The 14,331-nt window shown below is 33.3% G+C and overlaps 1 protein-coding gene across 6 annotated transcripts in view; it reads right to left on the reverse strand.

Annotated features, from left to right (window-relative positions):
• The window catches only part of br (broad-complex core protein), a 42,881-nt gene that overhangs the window by 13,403 nt on the left and 15,147 nt on the right, over window positions 1–14,331 (reverse strand). For 2 of the 6 annotated variants that reach the window (XR_013261282.1, XR_013261283.1), the window contains exons 3-7: window positions 7,405–7,609; window positions 7,140–7,322; window positions 5,375–5,878; window positions 4,222–4,390; window positions 4,039–4,089 (exon numbers count right to left, since the gene is read on the reverse strand). Coding sequence is in view for 3 of the 6 variants with exons in the window: in XM_077442426.1 (XP_077298552.1) it covers window positions 4,039–4,089; window positions 4,207–4,390; window positions 5,375–5,878; window positions 7,140–7,322; window positions 7,405–7,609; window positions 11,475–11,518 (1,171 nt within the window). In the remaining 3 variants the exon portion in view is untranslated. Of the gene's footprint in view, window positions 1–4,038; window positions 4,090–4,206; window positions 4,391–5,374; window positions 5,879–7,139; window positions 7,323–7,404; window positions 7,610–11,474; window positions 11,707–14,331 lie in introns of those variants that run through there. The other 4 variants (XR_013261281.1, XM_077442428.1, XM_077442427.1 and 1 more) reach the window with 3 other exon arrangements.

Raw genomic sequence — 14,331 nt, forward strand, 5'->3', positions numbered from 1 at the left:
TAAATATATAAAATAAGCGAACAATTGCTGAAAATAGAATATGAATCATATATGTATATGTTACATATATACATACAAAAAAGCAATGGAAAGAACCTATTATGTATGTGAAAAAAATCGGTTTGAATTTTACAAAATTATGATTACTCATGCATAAACTCTATATAATGCCTATATGTATGTAGTCGGCGTTGGCTGCGGTGGCTAATTGTAGACTTTTAACACAGTGTAGTGTTGCTTTTCCATCATTCAACAACAAACTACTTCTACAAAACAATCATAAAAGCAATGAAAATCAAATCTGCTACGGATTTTGAAACCAAACCTTTTTATTTAATTGTAAAATAAGCTTGTTACAAATATTTCAGCACGAAATGAAGATCAATCGTGCTGAAATATTCAATCAATCAATAATTCGCATATATAGTACCTGCAAATAGCAAACAACCTTTTTTTTAATGAATTATTCTTAGAAGCCAAACACTTTTTAGGTTAAATTTTAGATTACAAAATTTAGAATTTAAAAATTTATGATTGTTTTGAAGAAATACAAATATAGTACGTTTATTTTGTATATAAACGTACCTGTTTTGTCGCCGAGTAAAAAGTCCACAATACGTTCCCGTGCCCGCCACCGGTCTATAGTAGTGGATATAATATTTCGATACATATGTATATTGAACAGAAAAAAAGAAAACATGGCACAAATTAAATACATGTGAGTGTTTTAAATGAATGTGTGTGTGTGTGTGTGGATATGAGAAGCAGAAACAACACACACGGGTGAAGCATAAAGAACTTTCTTGATCGGATGGTTATATTAAAATTAAAAGAAATCCGAGCGTACGGTCGGTGCCGTCCTACATGTGAAGAGATTCAGATCGTAGAGTCAGTTTATTGGAAAGTAGGGGGCAGTGTTCGCTGCGGGGTGGATGGGTGAGGGTGGGGGTGCGGTTTGCTTGCGGTGGTAGATGCTCTTGTGATTGCGGAGACTGTTCAGGCTGGAGTAGACGCGACGGCATATATTGCAGACGGGTTCCCGTGACGGTCTCATGTGAACATTCTGGATGTGCCTTTTCAGGCGAGTCAACGAGGATAGACTCTTGTTGCATGGCTCGCATCTGTACTCTTCTGGGGGGGCACCACCTGGCGGGCACACAACCACAGCACTTTAGCACTTCTGCTTTCATTTTTTTTTTTTTTACTTTTTTTTGTCTAATTTTTAGTGTCAGCCCTCGTTTCTCGTTATACATATAAATGTCTCCATATATATATATATATATATTATATTCATAGTTCACATTTTAGTTATTATAAAAATTATTATTAAATAAAGCACCGCCACCCTCCCCCCTCCCCAAAAGTATATATTCGTATTGTTTTTAATTGTCCATATGTGTGACCATATATTCCAAATAGTTTGTTATTTTTATGATTTATATTAGTTTGTGGGGAATTAAAATTTTGTTCATAGTTTTTTTTTGTCATGCTTCATACAAAAGTTGGGATTTTAATTAAGTATTATTATATAAATATATTAATTAAATAAGGCAATTGTTCTGTTAAGCTAATAAATACTCTATATATTATTCTAATATTAATTATTCTCAAATGAGATAAATAGTAAATATTCAATAAAAAAAAAAAACCAGCACCTTTCCTTAATACTACTATGTTACATTGTATAAAATAAATATACACTAAACACATATTGTATTGTAGTACAATATTATTTTCAATACATTTTTGTATATAATAAATGTGTAACAGTTTTAATTTTATACAATACATGTAAATGATTTTAATATTAATTTACTATAAAAATATGTACATTTTAATTTCCGTATTTAAAAAAATCACCGTCAGCCAAAAGTATATTATATTCATTGACTAAAATTCATCAATGAATTTAATAATTTGATTAATATAATATATTTTGTATTACTACATATGTTTGTATGCTAGAGTTGTTTAAGATTTTCAGTTTTGTGATTGAATTAATTAAATATTCTTTAATGATCATTTTTGACTACCATACTATGTAATTGTTGATCAATTTATTGGACCGAAATCTTCAGATATTTAATTACCAAATATTTATTAAAAAAAACCTGATGAATTTGGAAGACTTCTATAATACCTTGACGTATGTATGTGAAAAAAAAATCTTATTTTTTATGCATTATTTAATTTATTTGAAACTATTTTCAACGAAATCAATGTGTATGATATACTACGTATGTATGTACATATATTGGCCGATATTGATTTTTATTTTTTAAATTTAATTTAACTTTTCTGGTGATTGAATTGCATAATGTACGTATTTCAATTTTGATACAATACACATATTAAATATGGATGAATTTAATTGTTTTTCTTTATTACATCGACAGGAGAAAGAAAATAATAACAAACTCAAAGATCATATTACATTGTTCACCTTTGGTATTTTGTATATAACAACGATTTCATGGAATATCTAAAATAAATTCTATCTAATAGACATCTGATTATTTTACAGGTTTAAAGATCAAACTTTGTAATTTTATCGATGTTGCTCTTGTGCGCTGAAATGTCAAATTCATATAAAATTTCTTCTCTGCTGGTAATATAATATAATATAAATGTTTGACAATAATTGTGAGTGTTCGATGAGGATAGTGAAAATTTTCAACAATAAAATGAACAGTAAAAAAAATTGTTTTGGAATACTTGGAAAATTTGGTGGTGCATCAGGATGTAAGTGTATTGGAAATTAGGTCAAGTTTTAAATGAAAAAATTTGAAAACCTTATTTTTAAATATTTCCTGATCATTCTGATAGCAAATATTCAGATAGAAGTTCTTGACGATATCAAAATTGTTGTTTATTAAAAAAAAATCTTAATGAATGTATGAAAAAAATTACCATTTTAAAATAAATGTATAATAAAAATGAAATCCGCAACAGAAAGTGTTATATAAAAATAAAACAACATACTTGTGATATATTGTAATAAAAATAAAGGATATGTACCTGAATATATGTATAATATAAAAAATGTGCATGTAGTATTTTTTAATGTATAGGCATATAGTATTATAACAATAATTTCAGTGAATTAGAATGTTTGTATATAATATCATAAATATATATATATATATATAAGAAACAAAAAAAAAAATGAATGCTTCACCCACGTAGAAGAGTAACGTATGACCGATATAATAAACAATTTGGTTAATAATAGTATAAACGTGTAAATATATAAATATATTTGTTTTTTTATACTGCAAATATGTACAAAACTACAGACCAGTCTCATTTTCTATTTTAATGGTACAACAAATAAAAATTAATAAATGACAATAATAATAGTAATATAAAGAAATAATGGGGGGTGGGGGGTGGAGGGGGGCAAAGCGTTATTCAGGACATGCAAAAGTATTATTTCAATATATATATAATATATAATATAATAATCAATCACCACATTGGAAGATTAGTAAACGATCCAAAAATACATGTTTCAGAAATGGGATATGTGATAAGAGAGATAGAGATGCATGGGAAGTTTTTTTTTTTTTGTATAAAATAAATTCATAACAAGTAAAGATGCATTACAATTATATCGTAAGAAGCATTACAGACACTATGCATAAGCATGCATTCACTTTTCTTGTTACTGTAATACCAGATTCATTATTTTAAAAGTATGTATGTAAAAAGCAAATTTTTGATTTAAGCAGAACAATCACATTTAAGAATCGACAAGAACTGGTGAAAACAGTAAAAGTAAAATGGGTGAATGACACAATTAATCCATATATTTAACAGCGAACGAAAAAATATGACATGACATGATGTGATGGAATGCTATGAATATAGCCTATCTGTATACACATATATTTATACACATATATACGTATATATAAATATATATCATATATATATATATATATATATTATCTTTCAATCAAAAATTAAACTATATATGTATATATACATATGTAACATAAAATATAAAAAGCTCTTGTCTAGAGATTCGTCACTCACCTTGGGATGTTCCTGCGAGTCCGTCGGGTGTCAGAGTAGGGCTACCGAGACCTGCAATCCAAGAATAGAGTTGTCCGAATTAGATAATTGATATATTGATTTATATTGTAATATAATTTATGTTGTGCCGTTTGTGACGGTACAGAAAATAAGTTTGGTAATACATACTTAAGAAGTTTATACCTGCTAGTGGTGAGTGATCGGCCAGTGATGCCATGCTGAAGTTGAACGAGCCGCCCGGAGTGAAGAGTTTGGCGTCCGAGGGAGACAAAAAAGGCGGCGGTGGGGGTGGCAGGGGTGGTGGTGTGCGTTCGTCTGCTTCCGCTGAAGAACCCCTCGACGAGGGTCCCAACTGCAAAGACATTTCAAGATCAAAATACAAGTCTATGTGAGAAAAGTTGACCGTTGGGATATATGTATATGTACGTAGGAATTTGTCTCAACTCAGTATAGTTTTTTTATTTGGACTAGCAAATGAGATGCTATTAAGATCATATGTGAACCAGTCACAGGACAACCGGTCGCTCTAGATCGGTCACACGTGATCACCCGTCACACTAAAACTGGTCACGAGAAAACTGGTTTTCTTTAAAAACACCCCAAAAATTCGACCAATTTTCGGGTGTGACCAGTCTTAGGGCGTGACCAGTTTTCTCGTGACCATTTTTAGGGTATGACCAGTTTTCTCGTGACCAGTTTTACAGTGTGACGGGTGATCACGTGTGACCGATCTAGAGCGACCGGTTCACATTTGTCTAGTAATCACTAAAGCCCGGACCCAGAAGGTGCCGCGTATTGTTCAAATGTTGTAAATGCATTGTTAAAGGTGGTTCGGTGATTACTGGTCACAAATTACTCGTCACAAAGTCACTAAAATCTCTATAACGGAACATCTGGCAGCCAAAAAGTCCATCATACTAACGATAATTATCATAGTAACGAGAACTTGAGTGCCAAATATTGTGTATTCGCGATTTTCATGGCAAAAATTGTCTTTGTGACCACCCCAATGTGACGAATAGTCCAATTACCGTTAAAGGTTTACCGAACCTTTTTTACAAAGGATTTACAACAATGGAACAATAAGCGGCACCTTGGCTATCCTACCTCTAGTAATCACCGAACCGTAATCGATATGAGTAGGTACCAAGGACTCATATTACCCCAAGTCATTTACTATGATCTCAGCTGTAGTTTTATGAAAATTTGTAGTTTAGCAACTGTTTTCATAGATAATGGAAACTTATATATGTAGTTGCAGATTGTTTGAATACATAAAATTGGATAAAATAAGGATACAAATAAGGAATTAGGATGAAATGGAATAAGTACTTACATGTTGCCTGTGATGTTGGGGCGGGGGAGATTCATCATTGCGGTCCAGGTCGGCAGCAGCGCCACAAAGCAGGTCAATGGGCTCGTGCTTGACATCGTCGATGAGCCTAGGAGAGGGGCTTCCGCTAGAATTGGACACCCCGTTTCCGTTATTGTTCCCTGCAGGTTCGTGGTGATGGTTGAGTCTCGAGTTGAGGTGGTGTTTCGTGGAGAAGTCAGCCGGAGTCAGCTGTGGCATCTGAGACACCAGATCCGTGTTGTTGTTGTCGTGCCGTGGCCGTTTCGCAGCATCCGGAGAGTTGTCCGAAGAGCGAGACACCCTCCTGGGGTGGTGGTTGCGTCTCAGCTGCTGGTGGACGGTGGTAAGAGCGGAATGGGGGTGCGAAAGGAGAGCCTCCTCCAACTTGTCGCAGTATGCGGGGGCTAGAGGGCCCCCAGGGGGCGGAGTCGCCGCGGCCGCAGCACCCGCGGCAGCAGCCCTTGCCATGCTCTGCATATGCGCTAGCTGCTTACCATCAACATTAAACAGTTAGCCAGAGTGAATGAAGCTACCTTTACAGAAAATAGGGGGAACGCTACATCTGTTGGCCGCCGTATAGTTATTGGCCATTTGGATTTTGAATCAAAAAAGTAAGAACCTGTGACAAGACCGAAAACTTTTTGTGCTCCCATTCACTGTTGGCTAATATCAATATATTATTCTTATCAAATGATTTATATAGTTCAAGTAGCATCCAAGATTCTTAATCAAAATTGATGTAGATATGGTTAGACAAAAATCTTTGTAGAGTTGCTTGCTGTTCCCAAGACCAAAAAGTTTGCTTAAAAATTTCACTTGCTCTTTAGAAACTGCTATAAGATTCGCGATAATAATACCTCAGCAGAGGTCTTGTAAAGATCAGCACAACCAGTTAACCCTTTGAATGCTGACCAAAGCCGATTGACGTTTTGCCGACAAGTCCACGGGCCTGAAAAGCGCCGATAGGCGTTGTATATTGAGCATGTACAAAGTAAACAAGAATACTACCTGCTAAGCTATTCCAGGTAGCATTGAAAAAAAAATGCATTAAACATGGGTCGTGTAATCCGTGCAATTGTTTTGTATACGTTATACACCGGAGTTTCTGAATTTATAACCAAAGCAGAATTACCCGATGGAAATACCTAAATGCTGAGTATTTTAGATTGTGGCTTGGCATTTAGACTGTGAGCTATTTAGACATTTTAACAACAATGAAGAAGATGGAACTAGTTTTGGAAAAATACATTAACTAATAGACGTCTTCTGTTTATTATATAATTTTGGAAGATATATTAGAATCTAAACACACCTTTACAAAACTCGAAATCCTCGGCAGTAGTTATCTAGGGTTTGTTTGGATTAGCTACAATTTTTATACCTGATTTCTATTGGATTTCTATATCATTCTAATTGGAAATGTGGGCGAAATTTTCAGCGTGGCGGGTTTTCAACACTCAAAAGGTTGAAGTATAAGTCAATGAAAAAATGATTGTGCTAACCATCCCTAGGAGACTAAAAAAGTTATATTAAATGAGATACTGAATCAATATTATATATTTCCCCTTCATCTAAGTACATAAATGATATGCGAAGTAACTTTTCTACTAGCTGTGCTTTGAAGCAAAATTTGCTATACAATTTAACTTCTCCTAGTTGAATTTTAGCAGGAATTGGATAATAGTAAGAAGATCATAGAGGTTTGACAAGAATGGTCCCATACGAGGCACCTAAATATAGCACTTACCCCTTGGCCATCTTCATGTTGCGTCAGCCCGGATACTCTCAGGACTTCCGCCGTTTTGAGAAAACTGCTCAACGACCGTTGGTGCACGTTGACTTCTCCATGGTAGATGAATTCTACGAGTGCGTGCAGATCGGTGAACGCCACATCTTGGAGAACTATTACCGGATGTTTGCATGGTGTGGACTGAAATTGAGCATCAGTATAGTGCTACTTCCGAACTAGGGGACTGTTGGGTTAAAGTTTAGGCTAGGTTAGATTGGGTTACCTTTAGAAGTTCCCTGAAGTAAGGGCTGCAAGCGGACAAGACCACCCTGTGCGCTTTGAGGCTTTTGCCATCGCAGGCTAACGTCACGTCCACGAAGTCTTCATCATCTCTCAGGTTCTCGAACGCTGACGTGATGCTGCTCTGGTAGTTGTTCCAGCGCAGGCAGAAGTGTTGATGAGTGTCTACCATCGTTGCGAATGTTTCACTGTAGACAATATAAAAAAAAGTACCATTAAATATAGTTAGCCAATTTTTGAACTACCACGAGGTTGAGCAATCTTAGTAATCAGAAGATGAGCAATCTTAATAATCAAGTAAATTCTACCAAAAAACAACGACTCTAAGAGACAAGTAGTCATGTAAATTGATTGATATATGTCATTTAGGGTAGTATTAGATATTATCAATATTCAGAACATTCACAGACTTGACTTATCTTTGTAATTGCCTTACTTCTGAAACACGCACGTATTTAAAAGTCGAAAGTTATGCTAGATGAATTTAAAGTTCTACGGTAGTAACAGTTCAAAGTCATGATCACATATGCAATATTGTAGAAGATTCGTAAATACAGTTTAATTGTTCCTAAATATGTAATCGCCTTGCTTTCAAATAACCAACGAGTCCAAGAATAGATTACAGATCTAAATTGTTCGGAATAAGTGAGATTAAATTGAAGTAAATAACTTTTGAAGATTTAAGCAGTACCAGTTTAAGAAAGTGACACATGTGTATTACAAATCTTTCAGAATAGACAGTTTTGATTGTCCCAGGATTTGATCTCTGTGATCTCATTGCTACTTATGTATATTATCGAAGGGTGAAAAGGTCAACCATTTAGAACCATCGTGTAGTGAAATTTATTTCTTTAAAGATTTCAACGTTATATCTTTTTATATTATTTATTTATTTTTTTAATTTATTCCAAGAAGGCCTAACAGGTAACCCCAATGCGCCTTCATGGCCAGAAACATTGTACATTTGATACAAATATTATTAGTATTATACAAAGTACACGAATACATATCAATTAGTATCCACATAGACATATATGGTCAAATTTGAAAATTTGCAACATTGTATACAATTCGAGATTGCAGTAAACTCGAGATTTTGCGAGAAAATGGGTAAGGTTGCCAATTTGTTGGAACCGTTTCAATGAAAATCAGATAAATTGGCAAACTCTAATAGGAAGCGATCGATCTGCAGTCACAAATCCAAGGTCTGGCCAGCAGAAAACAGTGGGATTTGAACCCGTGACCACTTTGTTCAAAGCATTATATGCCAAACACTAGTCTATTCTTCTGATTGATATGAAATATTGTGTATGTATTTCAATTAATTTTGAATTGAATTGCCATATAGTAATTTATGGGGTGATAACACTTGTAGAAACCAGATTCTTCTTGGTTAGATGGATTGAAGACCTTGGAATTTAATGTAATTGGGTCGTATCAAATGTGCGTGTGTATCTTAAATGTGATGTTTATAATGCACTAATAAAATAATGACAGTCTAAAAGTCAAATTGATAAAAATAAAAAAAGTACAATTACACACACATATGTATGCAAGTTGCTATGCGACGTATTAGAAATTTCGTAACATTGCCAAATGTTAATTAAAAGGAAATTATAATACATATTATGATACGAGATTGTACTATCGGTGCAAAAAATCAGAGGTGAAAAATATAATAAAATGAAATTAAAGCAATAAAAACACATCGATAAGGTGACAGAGAGAAAACCTTGAAGAGCAAAACTATTAGATAAAATTTAATGCAACGTGTAACTAATTATGTGTTTTTACCACTTATCGAAATTTTATCGCATTTATTTGCACGAATGCGTATCTTTTTCGGGTGCTCAAACTCAAATTAGACAATTGCACACTGCACTTACTGATAAATACAAAATTTTACACTTTAATTCGAAATATGAGAAGGAAATATTTATTCCTAAAAAGTAAACCATGTATAATGTATCAATATTTATAGACAAACACAAACATATAATAGTTAAACTGCTTTGATTCGTCATTCGTAACATAAACATAAATATACCCAATTTTTACGTCTAATACGAAATAGAAAAAAAATCGTGTAGTTTATGTTAAATAAACATAAAATAGTAAAAAAAAAAGTTATAGCATTTTTTTTTCTAATTTTATTATTTTACTTTCATACATAGCGCTCTCTATGTATACAAGATTGAACTAAATTCGGATTTGTTTACAAAATGTGACCGAATGATCGTTAATATTCTAATAATTTAATCTCTCAGCAATAGTTTTTTTCGCAATAATAAACATTAAACTAATTTGCTTCTGATGTTATATTATAGATGGAAAAAAAATATATATATACCAGCTCTGAAATATTTTTTCGGTGATGAAAAATTTTGACTTCATGTGCGAGTTCAATGCTACTACTTCTGTAACGTCGTGCAAATATTGTGTCAAACGAATCAAATTTTCCTACTATTTTGAACGTGGGCGTGTGTACAAGTGTGTTACACTTTTATTTGGATAGTCGACATTCGAATTGAAAAATTCGACAATGAATAAATACATTGTTGATTAAAATTGATCAAATATTAATATAAAAAAAAATTATAAAAGGTAAAAAAAAAATGATTTTTTCAAATTAAAGTTGAGAACTGCTGAAAATTCATCACTCTCATGTATGTATGTATGTATGTATTTTGTCTATCTGGGTCAGTGGAAATGTTCGGTGAGAATAATGGATTTAGTTTTGATTCTAATCTAACCTTATCTAAATTAGTGATTTCCTCCAAGTACTTGAGAGGTTGAAAATTGTCATATTGTTACAGTTCATTAAGATTTTTTTAAGTATCTAAAGACCAAAGCTAAACGAAAGGTCACTTATATGGGTTGGATCTTTTTCGTATAACTACCTACAAACATATATAATATACATAAAAACGGACGCAATGTGTGTATATGGGTATGTATGTGGCGGACGCGTGAACAAGTATGGAGATATTTAATAAAATAAATACAAGCGAACGAGGCGCACAACCTATCACCGTGAAGTGGTGCAAGTGGACTAAAACGTTTGACCAATCAGAACAACGATGATAAATTCTGACCAATGGGTGCATTTTAAGCATCCGCTATAGGAATGTGGCGTTTCGACCGATCGTACCGAGGAGACGAGGAGTGAGGAAGTGGGGACCCGAGCGTCTGACAAGTGCTCCTGATATTGAGCGCCTGACTTGGAACGTGTGACGTCAGCGTCAGATGCGGTGCGCGGGAACGTACACACATACACACATCCACGAAGACACACACACACACACATACGATCGATGAGCATGTAATGCGCGCACTCAATTTTTTCTATTAATACGTGCGTGCGCACGCCTTTTAATTACTTTACATTATATTTATATATAATATATAACTTTATTTAAATTCGAGTATCAATTCCTTTCCGAAACCACCCGTTTAAATCAACACAACACTAGTCTTAAATAAAGAGCTATCTTAAAAGATAGCTGCATCTAAAGATGCAGTTCTAATAAAAAATTGGCTTATAAGTCACAAATCAATCACTTATCATGAAATTTATTTCAAAATTGTTTCAATATCAGTTAATCTAATCAACATAAAATCATCAAATTATTAATTACAATGATATTTCCAATTGTAGGTTTTCAAAATAGGTAAAATATTAATAAATAGTACAAACAGTTTCTTTCTTCAGTTGATGTTAATTACATAATAACTACTTTTAGTATTCACAAAAAAAAATATTCTAAGCTTTTTGCATATACAAAGGTCTAAATATAAATTGATTATATGTTTGTATAAATCAATGATATGGATATGAAGATTTTTCCAATCTAGCCTTAACGTTTTAATTATTTAAATATAAATATTTTAAATGAATTTGTTCTTCATATTGGTACAAATAAATTTAGAAATAGTATACATAATTTGAAATTTCGATCAGATAAAATAATCTTGCAAAATCCAATCTAATCTATGTCTAAAAGATTAATTTTGAACCGAATTTTAATGCGAAAATTGTGCAAAGAAACTCACTCTTCTGTCCCATTGGTCGAACCGGACCACGAACGCTCTCTCATTGGTCGAGGCTAATTTTAACGCTCTCCTATTGGTCGAAGCCCGCGAATACAACACCGGATTGGCTGGACGTCTTACAGCCCGTTTTCCCATTGGTCGATTTCAGAGTTTCAGGAACGAAATCTTCGATTTTGAAATTGGCAATGGCGAATATTCCGTTGCGAAGGCCAGGCCGGTTCGTTCATTAATGAAATAAGCTGGGGGGCCGATAAAAAGTGGAGATATGTATTTTGGCACTATTATCTACGTTGCATTGATACGAAAAGTGTATTGCAGAGCTGAACTAGTGTATCTTTTTATATCGCGGGCCCCGCGATATCAGATAACGAGAAAATCTATTCGCAAATTGTCTAAACTGAGCAACATGTGTGTTGGTTGTTGCCTTATGCAACAGTTTAGGTCCGTCACCATTGTATTTAAAATACACTAGACCGATTGAGAAACGGTGGACGTTACTTTTATTCCAGTATATATATGTATATATTGATTTGTTTTTAAAATGATCATTATTAATATTACCAGCAAACATAATATGGGAGACCGCATACTCCAATGAATTATAACCAATAAGCAAATTAAGAAAGTCTACTTTACTTTGATTTAAAGCAATTTATGAAGAGTCCCAGTGAATATTTATTCCCAGTATTTATATCGACTGCATTAACGAAAAGATTCAGTCATTTAATTCATACTGGAATAATAAAACTGACCAATTTCTATTCACATATACTAAGATATTTGATCAGTAAAAATGCTAAATTACAAATAAAAAGTCCTATCATCTTTCGCGCTAGTCTATGCAGACAAATTGTAGATCGCTTACTTCAGTAATACTAACAATGCAATTACAGTACACTAGTCTCAATATGTACTATAAAGAGTCTAAATATGTACTATAAATAGTATATTATTTTATTTAATACAATAAACCAAGTTTATTGTAATAATAATACAATGTCAACATCATCTGTTGTTGATTTCAAATGAAGATCGCTTACTTCTATCCCATTGCGTATGTAGAAGCTGATATTATATATGCAGATATCTGTAGAAGTGTCGTTGCAATTGAAAGTAGCAGCGAAAGTAATCACCGAATCGAATAACATCATCATTAACTTTCATTCCTGACTGCATACACTTATGTGTAATACAATAATTCAAGACCACTTACTCCAGTTAAACTACCCCAACAGATGTACGCCAGATGAGTCATGCGTAGAAGAAATACTGATAGCTATCAAGTTTTATGACGTTGGATTTGTAATAAAAGGGTTTCACCTCTCAATTTAGAGCTGCTAACTCCAAACATAATCTATGCAATTGAATTCGTTGAAAAACTTAAGTTGAGCCGCAAGTTGGTTGAGAGATAAGACGTGGTTGCAATTTTATTCAACATAGTACATATTCAGGTACACATTTGAGCTGATATTATTGACGATTGCATAAGTTCATACCTGATTTTCGTAGATTTTTATTTTAATACACACGTACCTACACATAATGCTCCAGTAAAATTGAAGACCGCATACTCCAATCACACGAAAACACGCGCCGACAAAGATTGATGATTGAAATTAGTTAGATAATAAACATTTCACTAAATATGTATGTGATTCGTTAGAATGAAAAAAAAAGATTATATATTGCAGCACAGTTGATAGAGCACCTTATTATCGTAATCTTAGTAAATGTATGTATAATTCATATCTATGAACGTATGTACATGCATATATCTACATACGTATGTATATGTTTGAATATATCAATTGCATCAATTTACAACCGTCTTACCAGATTATCGAAAGCGAATGCTAATAAAAATAAATAGAAGCGGCTGTTTATTTATTTAGTAGGCTGAATTAAAAAGTTTTAAGATATGACTTATGTATGTACATTTTTAAAATCTAAATATTTATAACGAAGTGAGCAAAAGCTTATGAAGTATGAACACCGACTTAAAGTAAATGTAAACGAAATGATAATTTCATTCGAATGCGAAACAAAAAAGCTTGTAAAAATAAACGAATACGAACGAAACTGCGATAGGTACCATATTGAGCGCCTCCGACTATTTTTGAGCTATAACTCAAAAACCATGGCCAGTACATTAATGAAATTTTACATTAAAGTTTTTGACTATTCTCAGACAACTTTGCGTGATTTTAGTCAAAATCGCTCGACGACAAGTGTGCCTTCACTTGACGGCAATTTGAGTTTTTTGCGAATAATTCAAAAACGACCGCTTTTTCGTTAAAAATTATTCAGATAAAAATTAAAGCAAGTACAATTCTACACAATTTTGCATTAAACATTTTTTAAAATAGCCAAAAATAGCATATTTAAACGCATTTCGGAGGCGTTCCAAGCGGTCGCAGCTCGCGAAATTGAATCGTAATAATAAATACGATATCGTCAGCATGTAAACTCACCCATACACGATTCGACTGTACGTATTTCGCGAGTCTAATAGCTGTAGTTAGATAATAGAGAAGCTTGTGCATAGCACACACACATACACACACACTATGCCAATACAAATGCAACGGTTACATTATAGTGTTTGTACGTGTTTGATTACATCCAAGGTCGTGTAATTTCTTTATCAGTCACTGGGGCTCTCACTTTCGGCACTGGACTAGTATAATATGTAGTGCACAAATTTGCAACCCGTTCACGACCGACTATTAACTATTTGTCACCACGTTGGGCTGTCGAAAATGTGAATTGTATCGCGCCACTAATCGAGTGGGTTATCAGTTTTCGTTTTAATTATTCATTTTTATCATAATGCAAGCAATTTTTTTTTGGAACGTTC

The sequence above is a fragment of the Arctopsyche grandis genome, chromosome 12 (genome assembly GCF_051622035.1).
Source record: "Arctopsyche grandis isolate Sample6627 chromosome 12, ASM5162203v2, whole genome shotgun sequence".
Classification (NCBI taxonomy): Eukaryota; Metazoa; Arthropoda; class Insecta; order Trichoptera; family Hydropsychidae; genus Arctopsyche; species Arctopsyche grandis.